The 24,732-nt window shown below is 39.0% G+C and overlaps 1 protein-coding gene across 1 annotated transcript in view; it reads right to left on the bottom strand.

Moving 5' to 3' along the window:
* The window catches only part of LOC150087146 (endoplasmic reticulum transmembrane helix translocase), a 760,787-nt gene that overhangs the window by 469,012 nt on the left and 267,043 nt on the right, over positions 1-24,732 (bottom strand). Inside the window, exon 9 of the mRNA XM_090371851.1 lies at positions 15,899-16,036. Within this exon, the coding sequence (XP_090227977.1) occupies positions 15,899-16,036 (138 nt within the window). The remainder of the gene's footprint in view (positions 1-15,898; positions 16,037-24,732) is intronic.

Raw genomic sequence — 24,732 nt, 5'->3', positions numbered from 1 at the left:
ATCTACACGAGCTACAAATGATGATGGTGTGTCATATCATACTGTGCAAACACGAATCTGTCTTGCATCAATAGTAACAAAGTGATGATTTTCTCTTGTTCCAGCAACAGTATGACTGTCTATGAATCTTTTCTCTTGAAACGGCCTTATTTGCTCAATTTCCTCTTTATAAACAAAACAGAATTTTATTCCAGTCACATGCTTGTCAAAAAATTCAAAAACATGTTTATTGGTGTAAGTATTTCATTTTCAATTGGGTGTTGGAAACTTGCACGTGCTGCCACTCGTTTCATTGATCCACCAATTCCATCACATGGTGACTTACCAATGCTAGAGCCAAAGGAATTCCATTCAGCACTGATATCAAAATCACACTGATGATGACACAAGTTAATAAAATTCTTGAAATTCTTGTATTGAGCTGCAGCACCATCACTGAAGTAGTAAAGGGGCCTGATTTCTGCATAAAATTCTTCAAATATTCAATTAAGTTAGTCAGAAAAACATGCACTGCAATTGTGCATGTTTTTCAGTAGTATTAGCATTACCAGGGCAAATGATGAAAGAAAGCAAGCTTATATAGCATCAGTCAAAAAAAAAAACCTTCTCATTTCACCCATTCACCCGCACAAAATGCTTGTCTAGTTCTGCCTTGAATCTGTTTAAGCTATCAAATTCTACGACAGATGGAAGTTTGTTTCACCAATCAACCACCTGCTGGCTAGAGACAAACTGGCACACATCTATCCTACAACTGCCTTTCCTCAATTTGAATTTATGCCCTCTCAAGTGATTATTCTGAGCAAGAGGAAGAAAGAGCATGCACAAACCATTCAAGGTTTTATACATCTCAATCAGAACACCTCACAGATGCCTAGGGGTAGAATTTTTTTCAGCCTGGACTGTACTTGTTAACAGGAGAGATTGCTTCTACAGGGATGGGATACACTTAAATAGAAAGGGTGCAAGAATATTTGCTGATGCTATCGAGGCAGTGTTAGATGGGTCGGAAAACTGCTAGCTTGGGGGGATACAAAGACGAATAGATTAACAGTAGCCACTGGCAGAGGTGAAAGAGATTCTTGCACTGCTTCTATTGGAATGAGCAGAAGCCTGAAAAACAAGATTCAGGATATTTCAGAGACTGCTGCGAGTCATTGCGGTACAAGTAAACACATGGGTTGTGTTAGGGTAGCTAAGAATAGAAATAGGTGCATGTATAGGTGCATGTATACTTGCGTGTACACCAATGCTAGGAGTTTAGTAAATAAATTTGATGAATTTGAGGTATTGCTCAAAACATCAAAGGCAGATATTGTTGGGATATCAGAGACTTGGTGTCACACAGATATAAGGAATGCAGAACTGGAATTTGGGGAGTACGTCTACAGAAAGGATAGACTGGATAGGAAGGGAGGAGGGGTTATGCTATTAGTTAAGAAATACATAAAATCCAAGGAAGTGAAGCCAGTGGAAATCGCTGGACAGTGCAGTGTCGAGTCAGTTTGGTGTGACATAAGCATTGGGAGATCAAAATTGAGAGTAGGAGTGTGCTATAGGCCTAATGACTCTGATGAGTATAATAAGAAACTGTACAGGGAAATAGAGTGGGCCAGTAAATCAGAGTCTTATAATGGGAGATTTTAATTTCCCAGATATTGACTGGAGTTTGGGGGCTGGTCACTCACACACTAGCAAGGCTTTTGTGGATTTATTGGATGATTGTTTTCTACATCAGCATGTTCGGGAGACAACTAGAGGGAGGAATACTCTTGATTTGATTATCAGCAGTGACTCTTCATGCATTAAGAATCTCCAGATAAATGAACCACTAGGTGGCAGTGATCACAGTGTGCTGAAGTGGGATTTACTCAAAGAGGTAACTACCATTAGGGGTAAAGGGAAGGGTTATTGCTTTCGTAAAGGTGACTACGATGGACTGAGACAGTATTTAAATTCTATACAGTGGGACCAACTGATGATGTTACCAACAGCAAATGCAAAATGGGAAGCATCCAAAGAACTTATCTTGGAAGCTACTAGACTTTACATACCAACTAAGAAATATTGTTCAAGGTTTAGGCCTAAATGGATGTCAGATGAACTGATGAGACATATGGCAGAGAAGAAAAATGCATGGGATACATACAAATTAATGGGTGACATGGAAGCCTATGACAGATATAAGTTGGTCTGTAACCAAGTCACAAAGGAGATTAGGCAGGCGAAGGCAGAGTACGAGAAATCTTTGGCAAGGGATGCAAAGAAAAACAGAAAAGAGTTCTTTACTTATGTAAACTCTAGAAGGAAGGGGATGAATCAGATTGGTCCACTTGATATCGATGGGTCAACTGTTGATGATCCTGCTCAGGTAGCTAACAAACTAAATGAATATTTTGCATAGACATTCACACATGAGGAGTTCTTTAGCGAGGGGAAAGCCAGGGGTGTATTCAACTCTAGCAGGAAGCTAGAGAATCTTGTAATAACTGAGAGTAAAGTGCAGGAGAAACTGTTGAAGATAAACACAAGAAAGGCACCTGGGGTGGATGGGATCTATCCAGTTATATTAAAGGAGGTAGCAGAGGAAGTAAGCAAACCCTTAGCCATAATTATGAGAGCTTCCTTGGACTCAGGGGAAGTACCCACAGACTGGAGATGTGCAAATGTGACCCCAATTCACAAAGGAGGATCAAAGGATGACACAAGCAATTATAGACCTGTGAGTTTAACTTCTGTTCCAGGAAAATTAATGGAAGCACTAGTTAAAGAAGCACTGCAGGATCATTCAGACAAGACTTCAGTTATAGCTCGGACACAGCATGGTTTTGTTAAGGGGAAGTCTTGCCTGACCAATTTGATTGGATACTATGATGCAGTCACAAAGGAACTGAATGCAGGGAATAACTTTGATATTATATACTTGGATCTTAGAAAGGCTTTTGATACTGTTGCACATGGAAGATTGCTGCACAAATTGGAGCAGTGTGACATTGGAGGCAAATTGCTGCTGTGGATAAAGGGGTGGCTGAGGGGGAGAAGACAGAGAGTGGTAATCAATGGACACTGCTCATCGTGGACTAATGTTATTAGTGGAGTCCCACAGGGCTCAGTGTTGGGTCCATTATTGTTTTCTGTATTCATAAATGATATTGATGATGGTATATCAAGCTTAATGTCGAAGTTTGCAGATGATACAAAGGTAAGCAGGGTTGTCATGGACACTACTGACACTATGCTGCTGCAACAGGATCTGGAAAGGTTGAGCAGATGGGCTGAGAGGTGGCAAATGAAGTTTAACATTGACAAATGTAAAGTACTACACATGGGAACCAGCAACCCCAGAGCAATGTATCAACTCTGTGGTACTACACTGACAGTGGCAGAGAATGAAAGGGACCTGGGAGTGGTTGTGCAGGCAGATATGAAGTTCTCTGAGCAGTTCAGATGGGCTGCAAGAGTGGTGTATTGTCAATGATATATAGGAATTTTTGTAGCAGGGATAAGGAGGTGATTATTCCCTTGTATAAGGCAATGGTCAGGCCACACCTAGACAACTGTATACAGGTCTGGAGGCCTCATTTCAAGAAGGATGTAGAGCTGCTGGAACGAGTACAGAGAAGGGCAACAAGATTAGTGAATGGAACGAAGGGGTGCTCTTACGAAGAAAGGCTTAAATTTTGCAAATTACAGTGTCTGGAGACTAGGCACCAGCGAGGTGATCTGATAGAGGTGTATAAAGCATTGAATGGTTTGAGCATGCTCAATGCTGATGGGATTCTTCCTCTCGCTCAGATGTAGGATAGACGTGCGGAAATTTGCCTTTAGTCAGCGAGTGGTTGGTTGGTGGAACAGACTTCCATCCCTTGTCGTGGAAGTTGATAGCCTAAATAAGTTTAAGGCTCAGCTGGACAGGTATTTTGAACGAACAGAGGGGTGAAGTGGAAGTGTTTTTTTTTTTTTTTTTTTGGCTGATGCTGCATAAGCTTGCATCAAATGCCTCTACTAATGCTAATGCTAAAATGCTAATGCCTAGTCCCCAGACACTGTAATTTGCAAAATTTAAGCCTTTCTTCATAAGAGCAACCCTTTGCTCCATTCTGTAATCTTGTTGCCCTTCTCTGTACTTGTTCCAACAGCTCTACATACATCCTTCTTAAAATGAGGCCCCCAGACCTGTATACAGTACTCAAGGTGTTGCCTGACCATTGCCTTATACAAGGGGATAATCACCTCCTTATCGCTTCTAGAAAAATTCCTGTATATCATTGACAAGACACCAAGCTACTCTTGCAGACCGTCTGCACTGCTCAGAAAACTTCATATTTGCCTGCATAATTACCCCTTTTCACTCTCAACCACTGTCAATACAGTACCACACAGCTGATATGTTACTATGGGGTTACTGCTTCCTATATACAGTACTTCACATTTGCCAATATTAAACATCAGTTGCCACGTCTCAGCCCATCTGCTCAACTTTTCTAGATCCTGTTGCAGCAGCTTACTGTTATTAGTGTCATTAACAAACATGCCGACCTTTGTATTGTCTGAAACCTCTGATATTAAGCCTGATATAACATCATCAATATCATTGATGAATACAGAAAACAACAATGGACCCAACACTGAACCCTGGGGAAAACCACTAATGACATTAGTCCATGAAGAGCAGTGTATACTGATTACCACTCTCTGTCTTCTCCCACTCAACCATCCCTTTATCCATAGGGATGGTTGTATCCATGCATTTTTCTTCTCTACCACATGTCTAATTAGTTCATCTGACATCCATTTAGGCCTAAACCTTTAACAACTTTTTTTATTAGTTGGAATGAAAAGTCAAGCAGCTTCCAAGATTAATTCTTTGAATGCTTCCCATTTTGAATTTTCTTTGGTAACATCATCAGTTGGTCCAACCGTATAGAATTTAAATACTGTTTCAGACCTCGGTAGTCACCTTTACAAGAGCAGAAACACTTCCCTTTACCCCTGATGGTAATTACCTCTTTAAGTAAATCCCACTTCAGTACATTGTGATCACTGCCACCTAGTGGTTCCTTTATCTGCAGATTCTTAATGCATGAAGAATTACTACTGATAATCAGATCAAGAGTATTACTCCCTCTAGTTGCCTTCCGAACATGCTGCTGCAGAAAACAATTATCCAATAAATCCACAAAAGTCATGCTAGTGTGTGAGTGACCAATGCACAAATTCCAGTCAATCTCTGGGAAATTAAAATCTCCCATTATAAAACAATCTGATGTACTGGCCCACTCAATTTTTCTTCACAATTGCTCAATATACTCATCAGATTCATTACGCCTATAACACACACCTACTCTCATTTTTCCTTTCCCAGTGCTTATGTCACACCAAACAGACTCAACATTGCATTGTCCACCAACATCAATTGGATGCACTTCCTTAGATTTTGTGAATTTCTGAACGCACGGCATAACCCCCACCTTCCATTCCTGTCCAGTACACATTCTACTGCCCAAATTCCAATTCTGCACTGCTCATGTCTGTGTGACACTATGTCTCTGATATCCCAACAATCTCTGCCTTTGGTGTCTTGACTAGCACTTCAAACTCATCAAATTTATTAACTATACTCCTAGCATTGGTGTACATGCAAGTATACAAGCACCTGTTTCTACTCTTAATTACCCTAACACAGCACATGCATTTACTTGTTACACTATGACTCCCAGTAGTCCTGGAAATCCCCATTGCCTTGCCTTCCAGGCTGCTGCTTAATTTCATTTCAATAGAAGCAGCGCAAGAATCAATTTCACCTCTGCTAGCAGCTACTGTTAATCTTTTAGTCCATGTATCCTCCCAAGCTAGTAGTTTTCCAACCCATTTAACACTGCCTCGATAGCATCAGCAAATAATCTTGCACCCTTTCTATTTAAGTGTATCCCATCCCTATAGAAGCAGTCTCTTCTGTTAGCAAGCACAGATTACGCTGAAAAAAATTCTACCCCTTGAGCCTTGCACAATCTCTCCAGGGCCGAATTGATCAACAAGGCTCTCACTATATACTCCATCCTATCGTCTGGGAAGAATTGCAGACACGTTCAATTTCAACCCTAATTCACAGCTTTTTTTTCAACATTGACCTGTATGTAAGTAATTCTTTAAGTAATTCCGCTGGTCTCCTACTCTTAATATCATTAGTGCCAACATGTACAACTATATCACCCTTTGTGTCCCTAAACGATGATATCTGCTCTACAACATCATCAACCTTTGCCCCTGGCAGATATACCCTGGCCATGTTCCACCTATCGTTTTTGCACAATATGTTCCCCGTTTCCCTGACAATAGAGTCACCGACAACAACTAGTTCCTTTGGGACTAGTGCATTCTGCCTTGGGGGTTTCCGCTGTGTTGAGTGATGTTTAAATGCAAGCTCTGGCATTGATGTGGGCAGCTGAGAGCTTGATGTGCCCCTCAATTTAAATCCTTTGAAGGCATCCACCCTGTCCTTCAAGCTCTCATATGGGCACATAACAACGATGAGCTGGCGCCTGATTTCCTCACTCTCCTTACATCGTGCACACACACACAAAGACATTCCCCTTGGCAATATCATATCCCGTTCCTGATTGCTCCATAAGGATCAAACAAGCCGTGCATTTCAAAAGGCTGTGATTCAGAGGACAACTGCCACCACACCCAATTCTCAACTGAGCCACAGAACTCCCGTTTAGTTTGAGCCTTTTGCTTTACTGCTCTGGTCTGAGTCATGATTTCTATTCAGTTTCAAATAAAATTCCAATAAAAAATATAACCTTAAACTTATATTCCAATGCAATTATAACACTATATATATGTATTTCAGCATCAAATTTTATCTCCGAGTTACATTATATGACTTTCTTATCTCCTGTCAAGTTATGTGTAATAATTTATAATGTTACGTTTGTAAAAACTAAGTCATTATGTGTATTTAGTTAAAAAGTACAATTTAATTGAAAATGAAATTTAATAAGATTAGTAAATTTTACTGATTAATTGATACTACTATACTCGCTATCTAATTTTCCATTAAACCTAACACTATCTATTTCAGGTATATGTTGTATCGTATAACAATGGCGGCAAGTTAAGAACTTTAAATCTACGGACACAAGGTATTAATTACTTTCAAAATCGTGCTATCTAAATTCAAAATAAACCACGGAGCTTGATTAGGTCTATAATCTACTTACAGAAAATAATTTAATCTAACAATTAAGTCAATAAACCGACTAAATATAATTAAAAACTTAGCATTCGTGGGAACTGCAAAACTCGTCCAACACGTGGATTAGATACCTTTACCGATATTAAGTAATAACCTATAAAATCTCTAAGTTGAAATTAAACTAAAGTACTAGGAATAAAAAGCAACTGTAGAAAATATATGCCAATTTAAGTCAATAAAAAAACAAAAATTTAAGAAAATTTCCTGTTAGCTGGAGCCGTAAAAACTTTCCCTGTTCACGTGTACCCTCGTACCCAAAAATGGATAGTGCCAAAGGAATTCCATTCAGCACTGATATCAAAATCCTTCTGATGATGATACAAGTTAATAAATATCTTGAAATTCTTGTACTGAGCTGCAGGACCATCACTGAAGCAGTAAATGTGCCTGATTTCTGTCATGAAACTCTTCAAATATTCAATTCAGTTGGTTAGAAAAATATGCACTGCAATTGTGTCATGTCGAAGGCAGTCACCAATGAAACCATTGTAATCAACATTCAACAGGACTTGCTGCTAGCATTAATTTGACATTCTGATGGATTGTGCATACACATACAGAATGTGTTCCTGGTGCACCAACTGTGACACACCACTTGGGTTGAAGTTCACAAAAATTAGAAAATCCAATGTCAGATCCATTTCTATCTCGATAAGTTATAAACATTTCCTTCAAGTTCTGAGTAGTAGTCACTTTTGCAATTGCATTTTTTTTTTCATATGCATTTCTAATAGAAATGAAATATTTCTTTCCAGGGCATATCCAACTAAATTCATCATCTTCAAAAAATTCCATCAACTTTGGCTTTACTTGCTCAGAAAGATTTTTTCCTTGCTTTTTTCCAGGTATGGCCATGATTGCGTCTTCTGCTTTAAGTTTTCTAGCTTTCTTGACCATTCTTTCTGAGACACTAAACTCTTCCATTGTTTTCTTTATGGACCAACTAACTGGAGCTAGTCTTAATATTTGAAGTATTTCTGAATGACTTGATACCATCACCTTTTCTTTCAATTCTTTCAGCATTAGCATTTGTAGAGGCATACAACACAAGAAAGCAAGCTTATGGAGCATAAGCCAAAAAAAAAAAATTAAAAAATATAAAAAAATCCGATTTCACCCCTCCATTCATTCCAAATACCTGTCCAACTCAGCTTTAAATTTATTTAGGCTATCAACTTCCACAACAAAAGATGGAAGTCTGTTCTACCAATCAACTACCCGCTGGCTAGTTGAAAAATATTCTACCCCAAACTTCCGCACGTCTATCCTACAACTTCCTTTCCTCAATTTGAATTTATGCCCTCTCAGGTGATTATTCTCAGGAAGAGGAAGAATCCCATTAGCACTGAGCATGCTCAAACCATTCAAGGCTTTATACACCTCAATCAGATCACCTCGCAGGTGCCTAGTCTCCAAACAATGTAATCTGCAAAACTTAAGCCTTTCTTCGTAAGAGCAACCATTTGTTCCATTCACTAATCTTGTTGCCCTTCTCAGCTCGTTCCAACAGCTCTATATCCTTCTTAAAATGAGGCCTCCAGACCTGTATACAGCACTCAAGGTGTGGCCTGACCATCACCTTATACAAGGGGATAATCACCTCCTTATCCCTGCTAGAAAAATTCCTGTATATCATTGACAAGACACCATACTATTCTTGCAGACCGTCTGCACTGCTTAGAAAACTTCGTATCTCCCAGCAAAATTACCCGCAGGTCCTTTTCATTCTGTAGCTCTGTCAGTGTAGTACCACAGAGTTGATAAGTTACTCTGGCGTTACTGTTACCCATATGTAGTACTTTACATTTGTCAATGTTAAACTTCATTTGCCACCTCTCAGCACATCTACTCAACTTTTCTAGATCCTGTTGCAGCAGCATACTGTCATTAGTGTCATTAACAATCATGCCTACCTTTGTATCATCTGAAAACTTGGACATTAAGCGGGATACACCATCATCAATATCATTTACAAATACAACAAACAACAATGGACCCAATACTGAACCCTCAGAGACTCCACTAATAACGTTAGTCCACAAAGAGCAGTGTCCATTGATTACCACTCTCTGTCTTTTCCCACTCAACCACCCCTTTATCCATATCAGCAATTTGCTTCCAATGCTGGACTGCTCCAATTTGTGCAGCAGTCTTCTATGTACAACAGTATCAAAAGATTTTCTAAGATCCAAATATATATGATATCAAAGTTATTCCCTGCATCCAGTTGTTTCTGATCACATCATAGTATCCAATCAAATTGGTCAGACAAGACTTCCCCTTAACAAAACCATGCTATGTCCGAGCTATAAATGAAGTCTTGTCTAGATGATCCTTCAGTGCTTCTTTAACCAGTGCCTCCATTAATTTCCCTGGAACAGAAGTTAAACTAACAGGTCTCTAATTACTTGTGTCACCCTTTGATTCTCCTTTGTGAATTGGGGACAAATTTGCACATCTCCAGTCCATGGGTACCTCCCCTGAGTCCAAGGAAACACTCATGATTAAGGCAAAGGGTTTTCTTACTTCCTTTCCTGCCTCCTTTAATATAACCGGATTGATCCAATTCACCCCAGGTACCTTTCTTATGTTTATCTTCAACAATTTCTCCTCCACTTTCCTCTGTTATTACAAAATCATCTAGCTCACTGCCAGAGTTTAGTTCACCTCCGGCATTCCCCTCCCCGAATAACTCCTCATGTGTGAATGTAGATGCAAAATACTCATTTATTTCTTAGCCACCTGAGCAGGATCATCAACCGTTGAACAATCGATATCCAGTGGACAAATCTGATTCATCCCCTTCCTTCTACAGTTTACATACGTAAAGAACTCTTTGCTGTTTTCCTTTGCATCCTTTGCCAAAGATTTCTCATAATTAGCCTTTGTCTGCTTAACCTCCTTTGTAATTTGGTTACAGACCAGATTATATCTATCATAGGCTTCCATGTCACCCATTAATTTATAAGTATGCCATGCATTTTTCTTCTCTGTCACATGTCTCATTAGTTCGTCTGACATCCACTTAGGCCTAAACCTTGAACAATATTTCTTAGTTGGTATATAAAGCCTAGTAGATTCCAAGATTAATTCTTTGAATGCTTCCCATTTTGAATTTGCTGTTAGTAACATCATCAGTTGGTCACACTGTATAGAATTTAAATAATGTCTCAGACCTCCATAGTTGCCTTTACAAAAGTAAAAACCCTTCCCCTTACCCTTGATGGTAGTTACCTCTTTAAGTAAATCCCACTTCAGCACACTGTGATCACTGCCAACCTAGTGGTTCCTTGATCTGCAGATTCTTAATGTACAAAGAATCACTACTGATAATCAGATCAAGGGTATTACTCCCTCTAGTTGCCTCCTAAACAAGCTGATGTAGAAAACAATCATCCAATAAATTCACAAAAGCCTTGCTAGTGTGTGAGTGACCAACCAACAAATTCCAGTCAATATCTGGCAAATTAAAATCCCCCATTATAGGACTCTATGATTTACTGGCTTACTCTATTTCCCTGTAGAGTTTTTTATTATACTCATCAGAGTTATTAGGCCTCTAACACACTCCTACTCTCAATTTTGATTTCCCCATGCTTATATCACACTAAACTTACTCGACACTGCACTGTCCAGCGATGTCGACTGGTTGCACTTCATGTCTCTGATATCCCAGCAATATCTGCCTTTGATGTTTTGACTAACAGCTCAAATTTATGAAATTTATTTACCAAACTCCTAGCTTTGGTGTACATGCAAATATACATGCACCTGTTCCTATTCTTAGGGACCCTAACAGAACCCATGTGTTTCCTTGTACCGCAATGACTCCCAGCAGTCTTTGAAATTACATGCATCTTGTTTTCCAGGCTGATGCTCATTTCAATAGAAGCAGTGCAAGAATCACTTTCACCTCTGCCAGCAGCTACCGTTAATCTGTTAGTCCATGTATACCTCCAAACTAGCAGTTTTCCGACCCACTTAACACTGCCTCGATAGCATCAGCAAATATTCTTGGACTCTTTCTATTTAAGTGTATCCCATCCCTGTAGAAGCAGTCTCTCCTGTTAACAAGCACAGACCAGGCTGAGAAAAATTGTACCCCTTGAGCCTTGCACAATCTCTCCAGGGCTGAATTGATCAACAAGGCTCTCATCATATACGTACTCCTATCGTGTCTGGGCAGAATTGCAGACACTTTCAAATTCAACCGTAATTCACGGCTTTTTTTCAACAGTGACCTGTACTTGTTAAGTAATTCTGCCGGTCTCCTACTCTTAATATCATTAGTGCCAACATGTACAACAATATCACCTTTTGTGTCCTTAAAAAGATGATATCTGCTCTACAACATCATCAACCTTTGCTCCTGGCAGACATACCCTGGTCCTGTTCCATCTATCCTTTTTGCACAATATGTTCCCCATTCCCCTGACAATAGAGTCACCAACAACTACTAGTTCCTGTGGGACCAGCGCATTCTGCCTTGGGGGGGTTGCCGCTGCATTGCGTGATATTCAAGTGCAAGCTCTGGCATTGATGTGGGCAGCTGAGAGCTTGATGGGTCCACTCAATTTAGATCCTTCAAGGGCATCCACCCTGTCCTTCAAGCTCTCATATAGGTCCATAACAATGCTCAGTTGTTGCCTGATTTCCTCACACTTCTTACATCGTGCATACACAAAGACACATCCCTTGGCAATATCATGTCCCGTACCTGATTGTTTCAAAAACATCAAGCAAGCACTGCATTTTAAAAGGCTGTGATTCAGAGGGCAACTGCCCTCCCTCCAACCCCTCAGTTCTACCCTGAGCCACAGCATTCCCATTAGCTTGAGCCTTTTGCTTTGCTGCTCGGGTCTGAGTAATGATCTCAATTCAATTTCAATAAAATTCAATTTCTGTACAAAATTATAATCCTAAACTTATATCCCAATGCAGTTATAACACTATACGTATAGATTCTTTTCTTCTTTTTTTTTTTTTTTCAGTATCGAGTATTATCTCCGAGTTTCGCTATATAACTTCCGTATCAAGTTATGTACAGCAATACCTTGCTTAGCATGGCTTCAAACAGCACTTTGAAGATAATACCATGTGCATGGTATTGTCTACCATGCACATGGTACTTTTGCTCCCTTCAGGCAGTCAGCTCAAACATGCAACAGTGTTCAGTATTCTTAATTCCATTCTGATGAGACGAGATGATAGTTTTTAAAACTTTTCATTTCAAAATTTATCTTTTACCCCTTTAAATACGATTGAAAATATATCTGCATCTTGGCTAGAAATCACTGCCAACATGCGTTCTGTTTGGCAGCATGTTTGCCCCATTTGGTAAATGATTTCCCTTGTTTTGAATTGCAAGTCCAGATAATTTCCGAAAACCCGACTTGGGATTTGAAACTTTGAGCACTGCCAATCTACATGACTGCATTGACTCACATGAAAATGACTTAGATGGTGCAACTCTCCTTGAAATTGACGAGTAAACTACATATGCAGAAGAGGAAAATCCTTTTAATTGGCTATCACGTGCAAATATAGATTTATTATAATTGTTTATAGTTATAATAAACAATTATAATTTTTATAGATTTATTATAATTTGTTTGTAGACTGTTTCTCTGGTATGCATTCAGTTAAAACCCATTATAATTATACCTCAACCAGCATGGTTTCACATAACATGGAATAGTTTTGGTACCAATTATCAGTGCTATGCAGGGTATTACTGTATTAATTAATAATGTTACATTTGTAAAATCTAAGTCATTATGTGTTTAGTTAAAAAGTACAATTTAATTGATAATGAAGTTTAACAAGATTAATAAATTTTACTGATTAATCGATAATACTATAACTTTACTAAGTTAACACTATCTAGTACTGGATATAATGTTGTATTGTATAACAATGGCGGCAAGTTAAGAACAGTAAATCTACGGACACTAAGTTGCTGTTGTTTGGTTTTTAGGAGCATTTGCAACTAAGGCCATATTGCTCTGGGAATATGCGGTGGTCATTCCCTGACCTTTCCACATCCTCCGTATTTGGTGGTGACGGGCTCAAACCCTGGTCTAATCAAGAAGCATGTGCTACGCACTGTTGCTCCTTCCCATCTGGCTACGGAGGCACACACGGACACTAAGTATTAATTAACTTCCAAAATCTCACTATCTAAATTCAGAATAAACCGAGGATCTGACTAGGTCTATAAGCTAGTTATAGAAAATAATTTAATTGAGTCAATAATAATTAAGTCAATAAAGCGGCTAAATATAGCTAAAAACTTCGCACTTGCTGGAACTGCAAAAATGTGTGAAAAACGTGGATTGGATACCCCTACCAAGTAGTAACCTACAAAATCTCTATCGACGTTAAAAATTAAACTAAGTGTCATACTAGGAATATAAAGCTACTTCAAGAAAATGATTGCAATGAGCAGCTCATTGTAATCTAAGCAATTTCCACACTAATGACTTGCACTTGGCTCCATGATGTCATTTGGATCCAAGTCACCAATAGAAGCAATTTTATTGGCAATTACATCTTGTACTTGACTTGCCTTCCTTTTGGCATAGCCTTGTGAGACTCTCTTAGCTATTCGCTGAAATTTCAGAGGAGAAATACCAATAGCCATCAAATTTGTGTTCAAACTTTCAGTCATATGCATTTTGTCATCATGGTCTGATCCAGATGAAGTTGATGTTCCTGTTGCTGCTTTTTGGCTGTTAGACTTTTTTCGGCATGATGGGCACAGCTTCTGGCCTGGTTTTAATGTCTACCTCTGTTAGGTCTTTCAGGTAGTCTGCCATTGACAAATTAATTGGTTGTAAACTTTTTTTCACCATATGATTTTTCTTCTGGAAAGGATTGCAACATGACAGCTGCAAAAATTAAAATTTTGTCAAAAGCAAAGCATCATGATCTAGACAAATTATATCTTCTTCACCCAGTTTTAATCCACAACGTCGAGCTACCAGCTGTTGTTCTTCAAATTCAATTTCTTTAAATAATTTTAACACAGTTTTTCATATATAAAATAGCACATGACATTTAGAATTATTAATATCACTGATGATGCATGAGTCCAGCTTATCTCCGACAAAATCTTCTGATTCCATGGCTTTCATGCTGACTAATGAGTGGATGCTTCTGCAAGCAATGAAAACTTAATTAACTTTATTACAGTCAAACAAAAAATAGAGGAACAAAATAAACAAACAGTTCATCATGAAGATAAAACACATTAATAAGAGCTTGGTTTAAATATCAGCTATTTATACTTTTTTTGTATGATTCTAGAATATTCCAGAGTTCTAGAAAGTTCTAAAATGTTCATCAGCTTTTTTGAAATTCTAGAATATTCTATAATTCTTGGGTAGTCTTCTAGAATATAGTCTTTTTCTAGATTATTCTAAACATTAGGCAGGATTAAGGAAGTGTTCTGCAACAAAAAAGATCTCACAAAATAACAATACGGCACATAAAACTACTTGATGGTTTAGGCTCAATTTTAAGGCCTTAAGTGCAAAGACACAAAACAGATAAACCACGATCCGTGTAGCTGAAACTCTGTTCTTTCCAGTGGTAGCAAAAACAAGAGAATTGAAGGTATCCCACATTAAGATATTTGCTCCTTAAGATAGGTCAAATTTGACTTTCAAATTTTGAGTCAATCTTTGAAGGAAAATATCTGTCAAAAAACCAAAGGTTTTTATTTCAAAGTTATGACTTTCAAAATTCTTGCTTAAATTTGTCGAGACATGTTTTTGGTGCCAGTTTTAGACCGCATTGTAAAAAATGCAAAGCCTGGACACCAAAAGTTAACTAGGTATACCAAGTATCAGAGCACTACCTCTTACTATTGTGCAACAGTAACACTTAAAACTTTGAAAATGTTTTTGTGATTTATTCCGCATAACACAAGTGACCTCCACAAAAAAGGTGCTGGTGCCTCAAACACTATATTTTGAACTTAAATTGTGCACAGCTTCATTTGAAAATTGTTTAAACATCCACACCAAGTTTCAACAAAATTGATGATTGTCGAGCAGGCCTAGGCCACTTAACATGGAATGACCCTTCATACATTATTTTGATTTTTCTTTGTGGTTATCTGATATTGTATTCAAAAAAATCAAAGAAACGCCAGCCTTCTCATTATATGTCAGTTTAATTTTCTTTATTTTTAAGATATTTTAACTTATGGCAGTCTTGTCCATGATTGCCACACATAAGAACAAAACTATGCAATTGCCTTGCATACAAAATTATGTGACTGCCTCACATACTGACAAAACTACGGGACTGCCTCGCATATGCTTGAAACTATTGATATGACTACTTCACATAGGGACAAAACTAAGCAACTGCCTCACATACGGCATCATAAGGAGAAAAAACCAAGTTCGGTAGATGTTCGGTTCATTTCCAAATATAATTCGTCGTAAGGAGAAAAAACCAAGTTCGGTTCATTTCCAAAACAATAAATTTGGATCCATTAGAGCAAGCATTTACTGTATTTCTGTAAAACAGCTCAATGAAATAAAAATTACAACAAGAATACAATTTTAGAGTGAATACAAAATTACTAAAGTATAGAATTTTGCACAGAAGAAAAAAATTACATACACAGTTTTGATAATGCCAGTAATGAAGTATTAACAGCCAAAGAAAGTTCGATGGGTAACTCTGGAGGCACAACAGATGTTAAAATAAGAGCACACTCCAAGAAGAGTTTATATCTGTTTCGGGCTGGATCTTCTGTACCTAATATTGAAAAATTAATAAGTTATATAAGAATTTTTTTAACAGAATCACATTAACTACTGTAATGTCAAAATACTTTTCACAAAAAGAAACCAAGAAGAAACTGGAAATACCCAAATTGAATGTGATTCTTTGTCAATTAGTAACTATTTTAAACTTAGGTATATGCAATATCATTATAAATTCAACAAGAGCAGCATTTTATAAATTTTTGGGAGTCAATATTAGTTGTACAGTTTGGCAGTAATCTTCCACATGATCTGAAAATGCTAACATCAGTTTTATAGCAAATAGTGACCTACAATGTAACATTACCAAGATTATTCCTTACATTAAACCTTTCAGTAATGATTTTGAAGAATATTCATAAACTTTGACTTATCCATTTAAATAAATGTAAAAGCCAGAGCAATACTTACATGTTATTCTCTGATGTCACCTCACAAGTAATAGTAAGAGCAATAGCATTTGCCATATAGTGCAAGGAAGCCATAGGCTTTAGCTGCACTGGCAAAAAGAAAAGAAAAGAAAAGTAGATAAGAAAAATTCAAATTATTTGCTTCCCTCCTCACACAGATAACTATCCCGTTGACTTTTAAATTTATTCAAACTATCAGCGTCAATGACCTGCAAGGACAACTTGTTCCAGCAATCAATGACTTTCTGGCTAAAAGAAAACTTCCTACAATCTGATCTAAACCTCAAGCCCTATAATTTGAATTTATGAGCCCTATTTCTGGAATTCTTTATGACAGTGAGAATTCCACCTTCATTCATTTTACTAATCCCTCGCAGAACCTTATAAACCTCAATCAGGTTTATAAGGCTTACAGTTCCCACATTGATAATAATTCTCTCTTTACCTCCCATATGTGTGATCTTGTATCACGGATCAGAAAATATTACAGCTGTTTTATGTAGATATCTTGAATATATGCTAGTTGAAGTAAGTTAAGCATTTCCAAATTCTTCTAAGTATTATAATATTAGGAGTGAGATATGAAATATTAAACATGTTGCATAAATGATGAGGAGGAGAAGTAGGAGATGGTGACTGATGAATATTAAGTAATTTGATTGATGGAATAACTTTCACCTAGTGTTGTGGAGGTGGATAGTTTAAATAAATTCAAAGAAGATTTCGACAAATTATTGGTAGGATTTGGCTAATGAAGTAGACATTTGTTTTCATTATTATTTATTTTTTATTTTTATTTGGGCAGTGCTGTAAGCTTTGCTTTCTTACATCATGCTACCAATACTAAAGTAATTTATTGTTAGGAGAAAGAGTACATTATAATATATGCACTTCACATCCAAAGAGAAGTTGTTTATTTAAAGTAGTGCAATCACCAATGTCACATGTTCTGAAGGTGGTTAGTTCCACATGTGATATCACATTCGTGCGCTTGCGCGAGTTGATGTATGTCGTGTTCGGTTATGCTCTTCATAGATAGCAAGTTTTAGTTACTTATCCTTGACTGTACAGCATGATTCAAGTACCAATGGATTCCTCTTCTTCTGCACAACACGGATGAGCCATCATCTCCATCATCAAACAAATAGGTACTTCATGTTTTATACTTTTTTATGCTATTGCTTCCATTATATTAGCTCTAACCCATATACAGCCAGCAAACACTATTGCCCTAAGGACATATGACAACATTGTGGTCAACCTTGAGAAGTCACAAAGCCCTGCGCTGCTGTGCCCCCAGGATACGTTAAACTCTCCTATTCTTTCAACTTTAAAAACTCCCCTCTCAGCAGAAATACAGTGGTTGTATCAATACTAATCCGCAGAAGTGAACATAAAGACACAATATAACCAGTCTTATTCCGACCCCCACAAGCAAACAATCATCAAGAGAACACCTAAAATACAAGTGGTTTTAATTCTTCGCAGAAAAGTAATTAGTCAGACAAATTGAAACCTAAAGGCAAAGTATGAGAGAATCAGAAATTTGAACAAGCCCTCCCACGTGCTTCCGTTGTAAAGTAGATCAGGAAGCAGTAATCCAATGTACGTCATGTCGCAATTTTAGTGTGCGGCCTGTACCAAATGCGACATAAAGTGGTTCAACAAGCAGCGACGTCAAAAGTACATTTGCCCATTCTGCAAAGAAAGTAAAGAACAAATGACAAATGCAACGGAATATGTGGATATCCAGAATGACACTGAGGTCGAAAATAAACAAACAAACGTCCAAACATTAAACTTTAGTCAGACTCACGCTGCAAGTCAAACTGACTCAGTAGCTGTTAACCCGGAGTGTGAAATGGACTCAGAAGTCTGCAGTCAATAACCAATCATTGCAACACATGAAAATCTTGTGGAATGCAGGAAAGAAAGCCAAGGGGAAAGTGCCCTCCTTAATGATGAGCAAAACAGGTTCCTGAAAACCATTAATGGCATCTGTACAGAACACATGAAATTGTTCCACATGCAAACTGCAGAATTTCGGGAAAACATAATATGGAAGCTCACATCAATCTCAGACAGTCTGCAGAATTTATCTGAAGAGAACCAGCAGCTTCGTGTACAGAACAATGACATGAAACAAGAAATAGGTGTCCTAACCAATCAAGTGCATCAATTAGCAACCTTATTTATGCCCAATGAAAACAGTATATCCAACAATGTCCCACTCAAAGTGGCTCAGGGAACCTCGGAAAACAAGCCACAAGAAGTAGAATTGATACATGATTCCAACACTAAAAGGAATTATACTCCCCAATTTATGTATAATGCAATGCCTCATATGCTTGTCACCCTTAGCCCAATGGCAGCCGTAACACAAGGAGATAAGAATCAGCTTAATAGCAGAGATGCAGGGCTGAATGACTGTAACTCACCCAAACCTGCATCTAACAACACTGGGGGTAGCCACTAAAAGACCTCTCAGGTGGCCCTCTCCACAATACCGACCCAAAATACTACTAAATCTAAAAGGTTAAAGGAGACAATCCATACTGGAAAGGGTGCATCAAAACCCACATTTGCAAAAGTAGTCACCGGCAAAAAAGATGCTGAGAATAACCAAAAGATCCCACCAGCAGGGCTCATAGGCAGCCTCTACTCCCTAGCATCTCTCACCGACCAACATGTTCAACTCAAAAGAAACCTGGATGACATATTCAACATATCAGAACATGGAAGACAACATGGCAATAGAGATGCCACAAAACTTTCCTTGAAGGGGACTCCTGCTAATTCGTACAAAATCACAGCAGTTCAGACTCGTGGTCGAATCTTTATATCTCGACTGGAACCGACTACTAAACCAGACAGCATTAAGGCCATGTTTACAGAAGTACATGGGATGAATATTGATGTGAGACAGAGAAGAACCAGGTATCCAACCTACGCCTCTTTCATCCTTACCTGCCACCCAGAGAAGATGAGCTTCATACTGGATCCAAGGCTATGGCCCCCTGGAACACTCGTAAAACCTTTCCTAGATCAGAAGCCAAGAACAGCAATAAACCACCGACATCAACATTAAATGCAATAGCAATTAAAGCTACCAAACTCCCAAGCCAACAAAACACATGAAAAATCAGATAACTTCACTGAGAATAAACTGTCCACATATCATTCAATCCAACTCTCAGCAGATTATAATGACAATCCCCAGGGCTCCAGACGTGTGAAGAATATCCCTGTACACATCACAATGCACAGTAGACCAGTGCGAACCTTAAAAAGAGACTTGCCACCTGTACAAACTCCAGTTACTATGGCTACCACCATTCGAATTGTCTATCAAAATGCAAGGAGTATTTGTAACAAGCTAGGCACTGTCGAATAGCTTCTCCTCTCTAAAACCTTTGATATTCTCTGCATTGCGGAAATGTGGCTTGGGAATGGGCGGAACTCCCTTGCCTGTGCTTCTCAGATAATAGAGGATTGTAGAGGGGGGGGAGTCACAATATTCTATAATACCACTATCTTTTCATTGGCACATTCTGTGGTAACCCAATCCCTTGCATTTGAAGCTGCTATGGTATCCCTCAAGCTCAATGCCAACCTGATAGACGTAGCAACAGTATACATTCCACCAGGCCCAAACAGTGACATCATTGAAGATGTGATCCACTGGCTGGTAAATCACCTCCATGCCTCTGCTAAGCACATTATTTGTGGAGATTTCAATCTTTCACCTACTCTCACACATCTTAGTAGGAAACTCATTAGCAGTATGGATTCATTGGGTATCGGCCTACTTAATTGCCACCCCACGAGAGGATCTAATCTCTTGGATCTGATATTCTCTTCAGCACCATGCGACCTCGAAGACAGTCCTCAAAACCTATTTCAATCCGATCATGAACCCATTGCCATACTCCTGCACTTAGCCGCGCCTACTTTGATATCCAAGGCCCAAAAAAGAAAAAAGACATCACAGCACCCAAATTCATTGATCCACCACGATGTCTCGAAGCTGCATCCTCGATACCTTGGGAGGCTCTCAATAATTGTGATCTCCAACTAGCTGTGGACCTCATGACCAGATGGATTCGAACCATTGCAAGTTATGGTGCTACAAAGACTGTCCGCATCACTCCCCGTTCGAGAGCTTGGTGGACACCAGCACTGAACAACAGCTTTCAACAAAAACAAAATCTGCATAAGAGATGGAAAGAATCAGGCACTATACAAGATCATATTGACTTCTCCAGAGCCCGAGCAGTTTTCAACTGTCAGAAAATATTTGCAATTAAAAAGCATTTAAATGCAACTCTACGAAAAGGCAAATCATTTTATGACTCTAAGCACACAGGAATTCCTAAAACACTGGACCTTGAACTGTGGAAGGACCACATTACACGGTTCTCAAACACTGTGGCCCCAATGCACCTAGGCAACTTACCCATTAACAGGGTCCCTACTGATATGCTTGCCACTGTTTACATCACCAGGAAGCAGCTTATAACTGCTATAAATGGATTGCCACCCACTGCAACTGCAGGCCCCGATCTTGTGCCACAATTCATGAATAAATGTCTTAGCTCGTTTATCATCGATCCTCTACTATCAATTTTTAACAGTGTCTTAATGCAGCACTACTTTCCCCCTCTCTGGAACAGTTGTTGTTTTTTGATTTTTAGGAGCATTAGCAACTAAGGCCATATTGCTCAGGGATATGCGGTGGTCATTCCCTGACCTTTCCGCATCTTCCATATTTGGTGGTGATGGGCTCGAACCCCGGTCTAATCAAGAAGCATGTGATATGCACTACTGCTCCTTCCCACCTGGCTATGGAGGCACCCCTCTGGAACAGATATGCTGTGAGGCCACACCCTAAATGCCAATCTGCAACCCTCATTAAACAGTTCAGGTCAATCTCTCATTCTTTCAGCCTCCTGAAGCTCATGGAGAAGACATTACTTTCTACTATCACCAATCAAATCATGCCTCACAAACCCCCACATTTCACTATGCCATTCCAGGAAGATCCACAGTCACCAATTTAACATCATAACCAACACCATTCTCAGTGCACTAGAAGCTAAAGCAGAGCTTTCTGTCACCTACATCAACCTGGAAGCTGCTTTCGACTCCATCAGTATCCCCTCACTTGTTCACCTCCTAGAAAAATACTTCTACATAAAAGGTGACATGTTGTGGTTTATCACAACCCTGCTCTCTGACAGAACCATTCTTCTTAAAGTGGATCAACACACAATCAGGAGAAAGATCACTGCAGGAGTTCCCCAAGGCGGAGTTCTCTTTGGAGCATTATTCACTGAAGTTATTATTCCGTTTGTGCAACAGAGAGAAGACATACTCTGCTATGCCGATGATATTAAGATATATACTCAGATTAACCCCGGCAAACATCTCGCAAACATCAATAAAAAGATCTGTGAAAAGTTACACGACTTAGGATCCTATCTCCATCAATTTGGCCTCCTCATTAACCCTGCCAAATCAGCCCAAATTGTGATGAAGCGCCAACCCACTGAAATTCAAGCTTCTCTAGATGGCATTCCCTTCCCAGTGGTCAAGATGCATACAGACTTGGGAGTCGTCTTCAACTATAAACTGAGCTTCAACCCCCACATTGACAAGCTCATAGCAAAATTCTGTCAAATGCGCTGGACCACAAAACAACAACTGCTCCACGTTAGGGATCTGGATATAACTCGTCGGTACATATACCCCTCAGTATACTCCGTCGTATTGTATGCCTCAGAAATTTGGGGGTCCGTGGCCCCTACCAACATGAAGCGCGTGTACTCCACCGAATACTGGCTCCTTCATTGGATCACACAAAAACACTGTTGTCCACCCCAGCAAAGGACAACTGCAATGGCGATGTCACTTCATTTTGCCCGACTTCCAGATCTTGTACTTGAAAAACGCCTTGTTCTCACTGTCAAGATGACAACCGGAATGGTCTCGGAGCCAAGCATCTGGGAACTGTGTGGCTGGAGCCAATGTAAAACCCCTGGCATTGCTGCTCTGAAGGGTCTATTGTATATACCAAATTTGTATACAATAAAGATTTTATATATATATATATATATATATCTGCAACTGCAGCTATTTTTTTCATATCTCATACAACATTTGGGTTGTAAACAAAAATAAGAAAAAGATTCCTTTTCCTATTTCTGCTACCAAATAAAATGTTGAGACAGGCAAGTATTACCTAAAGTAATACAATAACAAGGCAACTTGTGAAAGTAAATGAAAGTTATCTGCCGTTATTTAAAATGCTGTTTTTGTTTTCTGAAAGAATTGAGGCAATTTGTGGATGAACATGTTCCATTGAAGACTGGAACATGTGCATGCAATCTACAAAACTAGGAAATAAACATTAACTTAAAAGTAATGCATCTAGCTACTAAGAAAGACCACATGCACGCACGCACGCACGCACACACACACAAAACCTCACCTAATGCCGCCTCCATTTTTTCCTGCTGGTGTAATGTTGGATACAAAATATAACTAGTGTCCAAGAGAAAATTTAAATGTTACTGTCAGTATCCTGCAAATTTCAACGTTGCAAGCCAGGTGGTACAGTAAAGTAGTCTGTGAAAATGGAGGGTGACAATGATTTGCATATAAAGCAGTGGTGTGTGTTAGTGAGTTCCTGAATGCAGTGAACGTTGCACCCAATGAGATTCACTAATGTTTGAAGAATGTCTATGGGGCATGATAATCACTGTGGGTACAGTTAGGTAGTGGGTTAGGCATGTCAGTGATGGTAGTAGTGATTTGAAGAACATGCCAAGGTCAATGTTCTTGCACTTCAGTAATGGAGGAAAACAAAATTAGGAGAGCATGACTAAACTAATTCACAAAGGTAAACACACAAGAAATGTGTGCGAGAGTAGGAATAGGTTTTAATACGCTGAAAACAGTTTCAGGCAATCTGGGATGTAAGAAATTGTGTGCCAGTTGAGTTCCACAAAAATATAACCTGTGTTTAGTCTACAAACAGATCACAAAGAGCATGGAGTGCAGCTGTGTGCCAATCTTCTGAAGTGATATAAAACTATAAGTAATGATTTTCTTGATAGCATTTTCACCTGTTGATAGACTCATCCACCTGCTAGAAAAATCATGTGGATTTCCAGGAATGGAAACACAAGGTCAATTTTGCCCACTGTATGTATATAGGGGGAACAGCGATTGTGCTCCCGCAGCATCCATGAAGAGACTTCCTCCCCTCAAGAAAAAGGCTATCAAAAAGACCTGAAGCATCTGGTTCACTCCACCTAAACAATGGGAGGATGAAATGCCAAATTTATTCAGCAAAGATTTTCCCAACTTTAAAATATACACAAACTGAGACACAAAATGGAATAATGCCTACATAGCAAAAACAGCAATGTCACCAGTGTGTATCATTATAAATTTTGCCCTGCTAGGGCTCTTTAGAGAAGTTACATGAGGAGTTATATGAGGCTCTTTAGAGAAGTTTTCATTATAGAAAACGAACAGCTGAAGCCGCCAATGGCCAACTTCGACAAACTAATCAAACCCTATCTGAAATAACCAAAAATCAAACTATAGCAGCTCTGAATACCGGGCTACCCTCCAACCAAACTTCTTTTTTTTTTTTTTTTTTTTTTGATTTGGTAGTTGTTGGCGCATCTATGGCCATATTGCACCTCCCAAGGTTTTTGCAGTACTTTGATCCAAGCCCGAGGCGAGAATCGAACCCGCGACCTTTGGGTTGCCGGGCAGGTACTTTACCCACTCGGCTAGCCCGGTCGGCAACCAAACCTCTGATGAAGGTACTCGGCACCAGTTGTCCTATGCTGCCACACTCAAACAACTCAGATCCCCACCACACAGAACAAGCACATGCTGATTATAAAAGCTAGAAAAGGGTGCGACATCCCAAACAGTGAATGGAGTAAAGGACACCATCCTAAAGAAGACAAAACCAAAACTAGACATTATAGAAAACGCATTCGCAAATAAAACTCCAAATAAAACGCATTCGCAAAATTCGTGACAAATGGATAATACTTGAAGCAGCCACTAAGTCAGATCTAGAACAGATCAAGTCTTGCAGCACAGCTGAAGACCTAACTCTCACCTTTGAAACACCCAAACTCAGGGGACCAAGTTTAATTGTTTTTGATGTAGATGGCCCAATCCAAAAAGATGACCTGCTGGAGGAAGTGTATAACAGAAATCTCTTTGAATCCATGAGCAAGGAAGAAGCCCT

This window comes from Mastigoproctus giganteus, chromosome 4, assembly GCF_048544385.1.
Source record: "Mastigoproctus giganteus isolate SK-2022 chromosome 4, ASM4854438v1, whole genome shotgun sequence".
Lineage (NCBI taxonomy): Eukaryota > Metazoa > Arthropoda > Arachnida > Uropygi > Thelyphonidae > Mastigoproctus > Mastigoproctus giganteus.
Note: the sequence above shows the minus strand (reverse complement) of the source record. Positions and strands in the feature narration are given on the sequence as shown.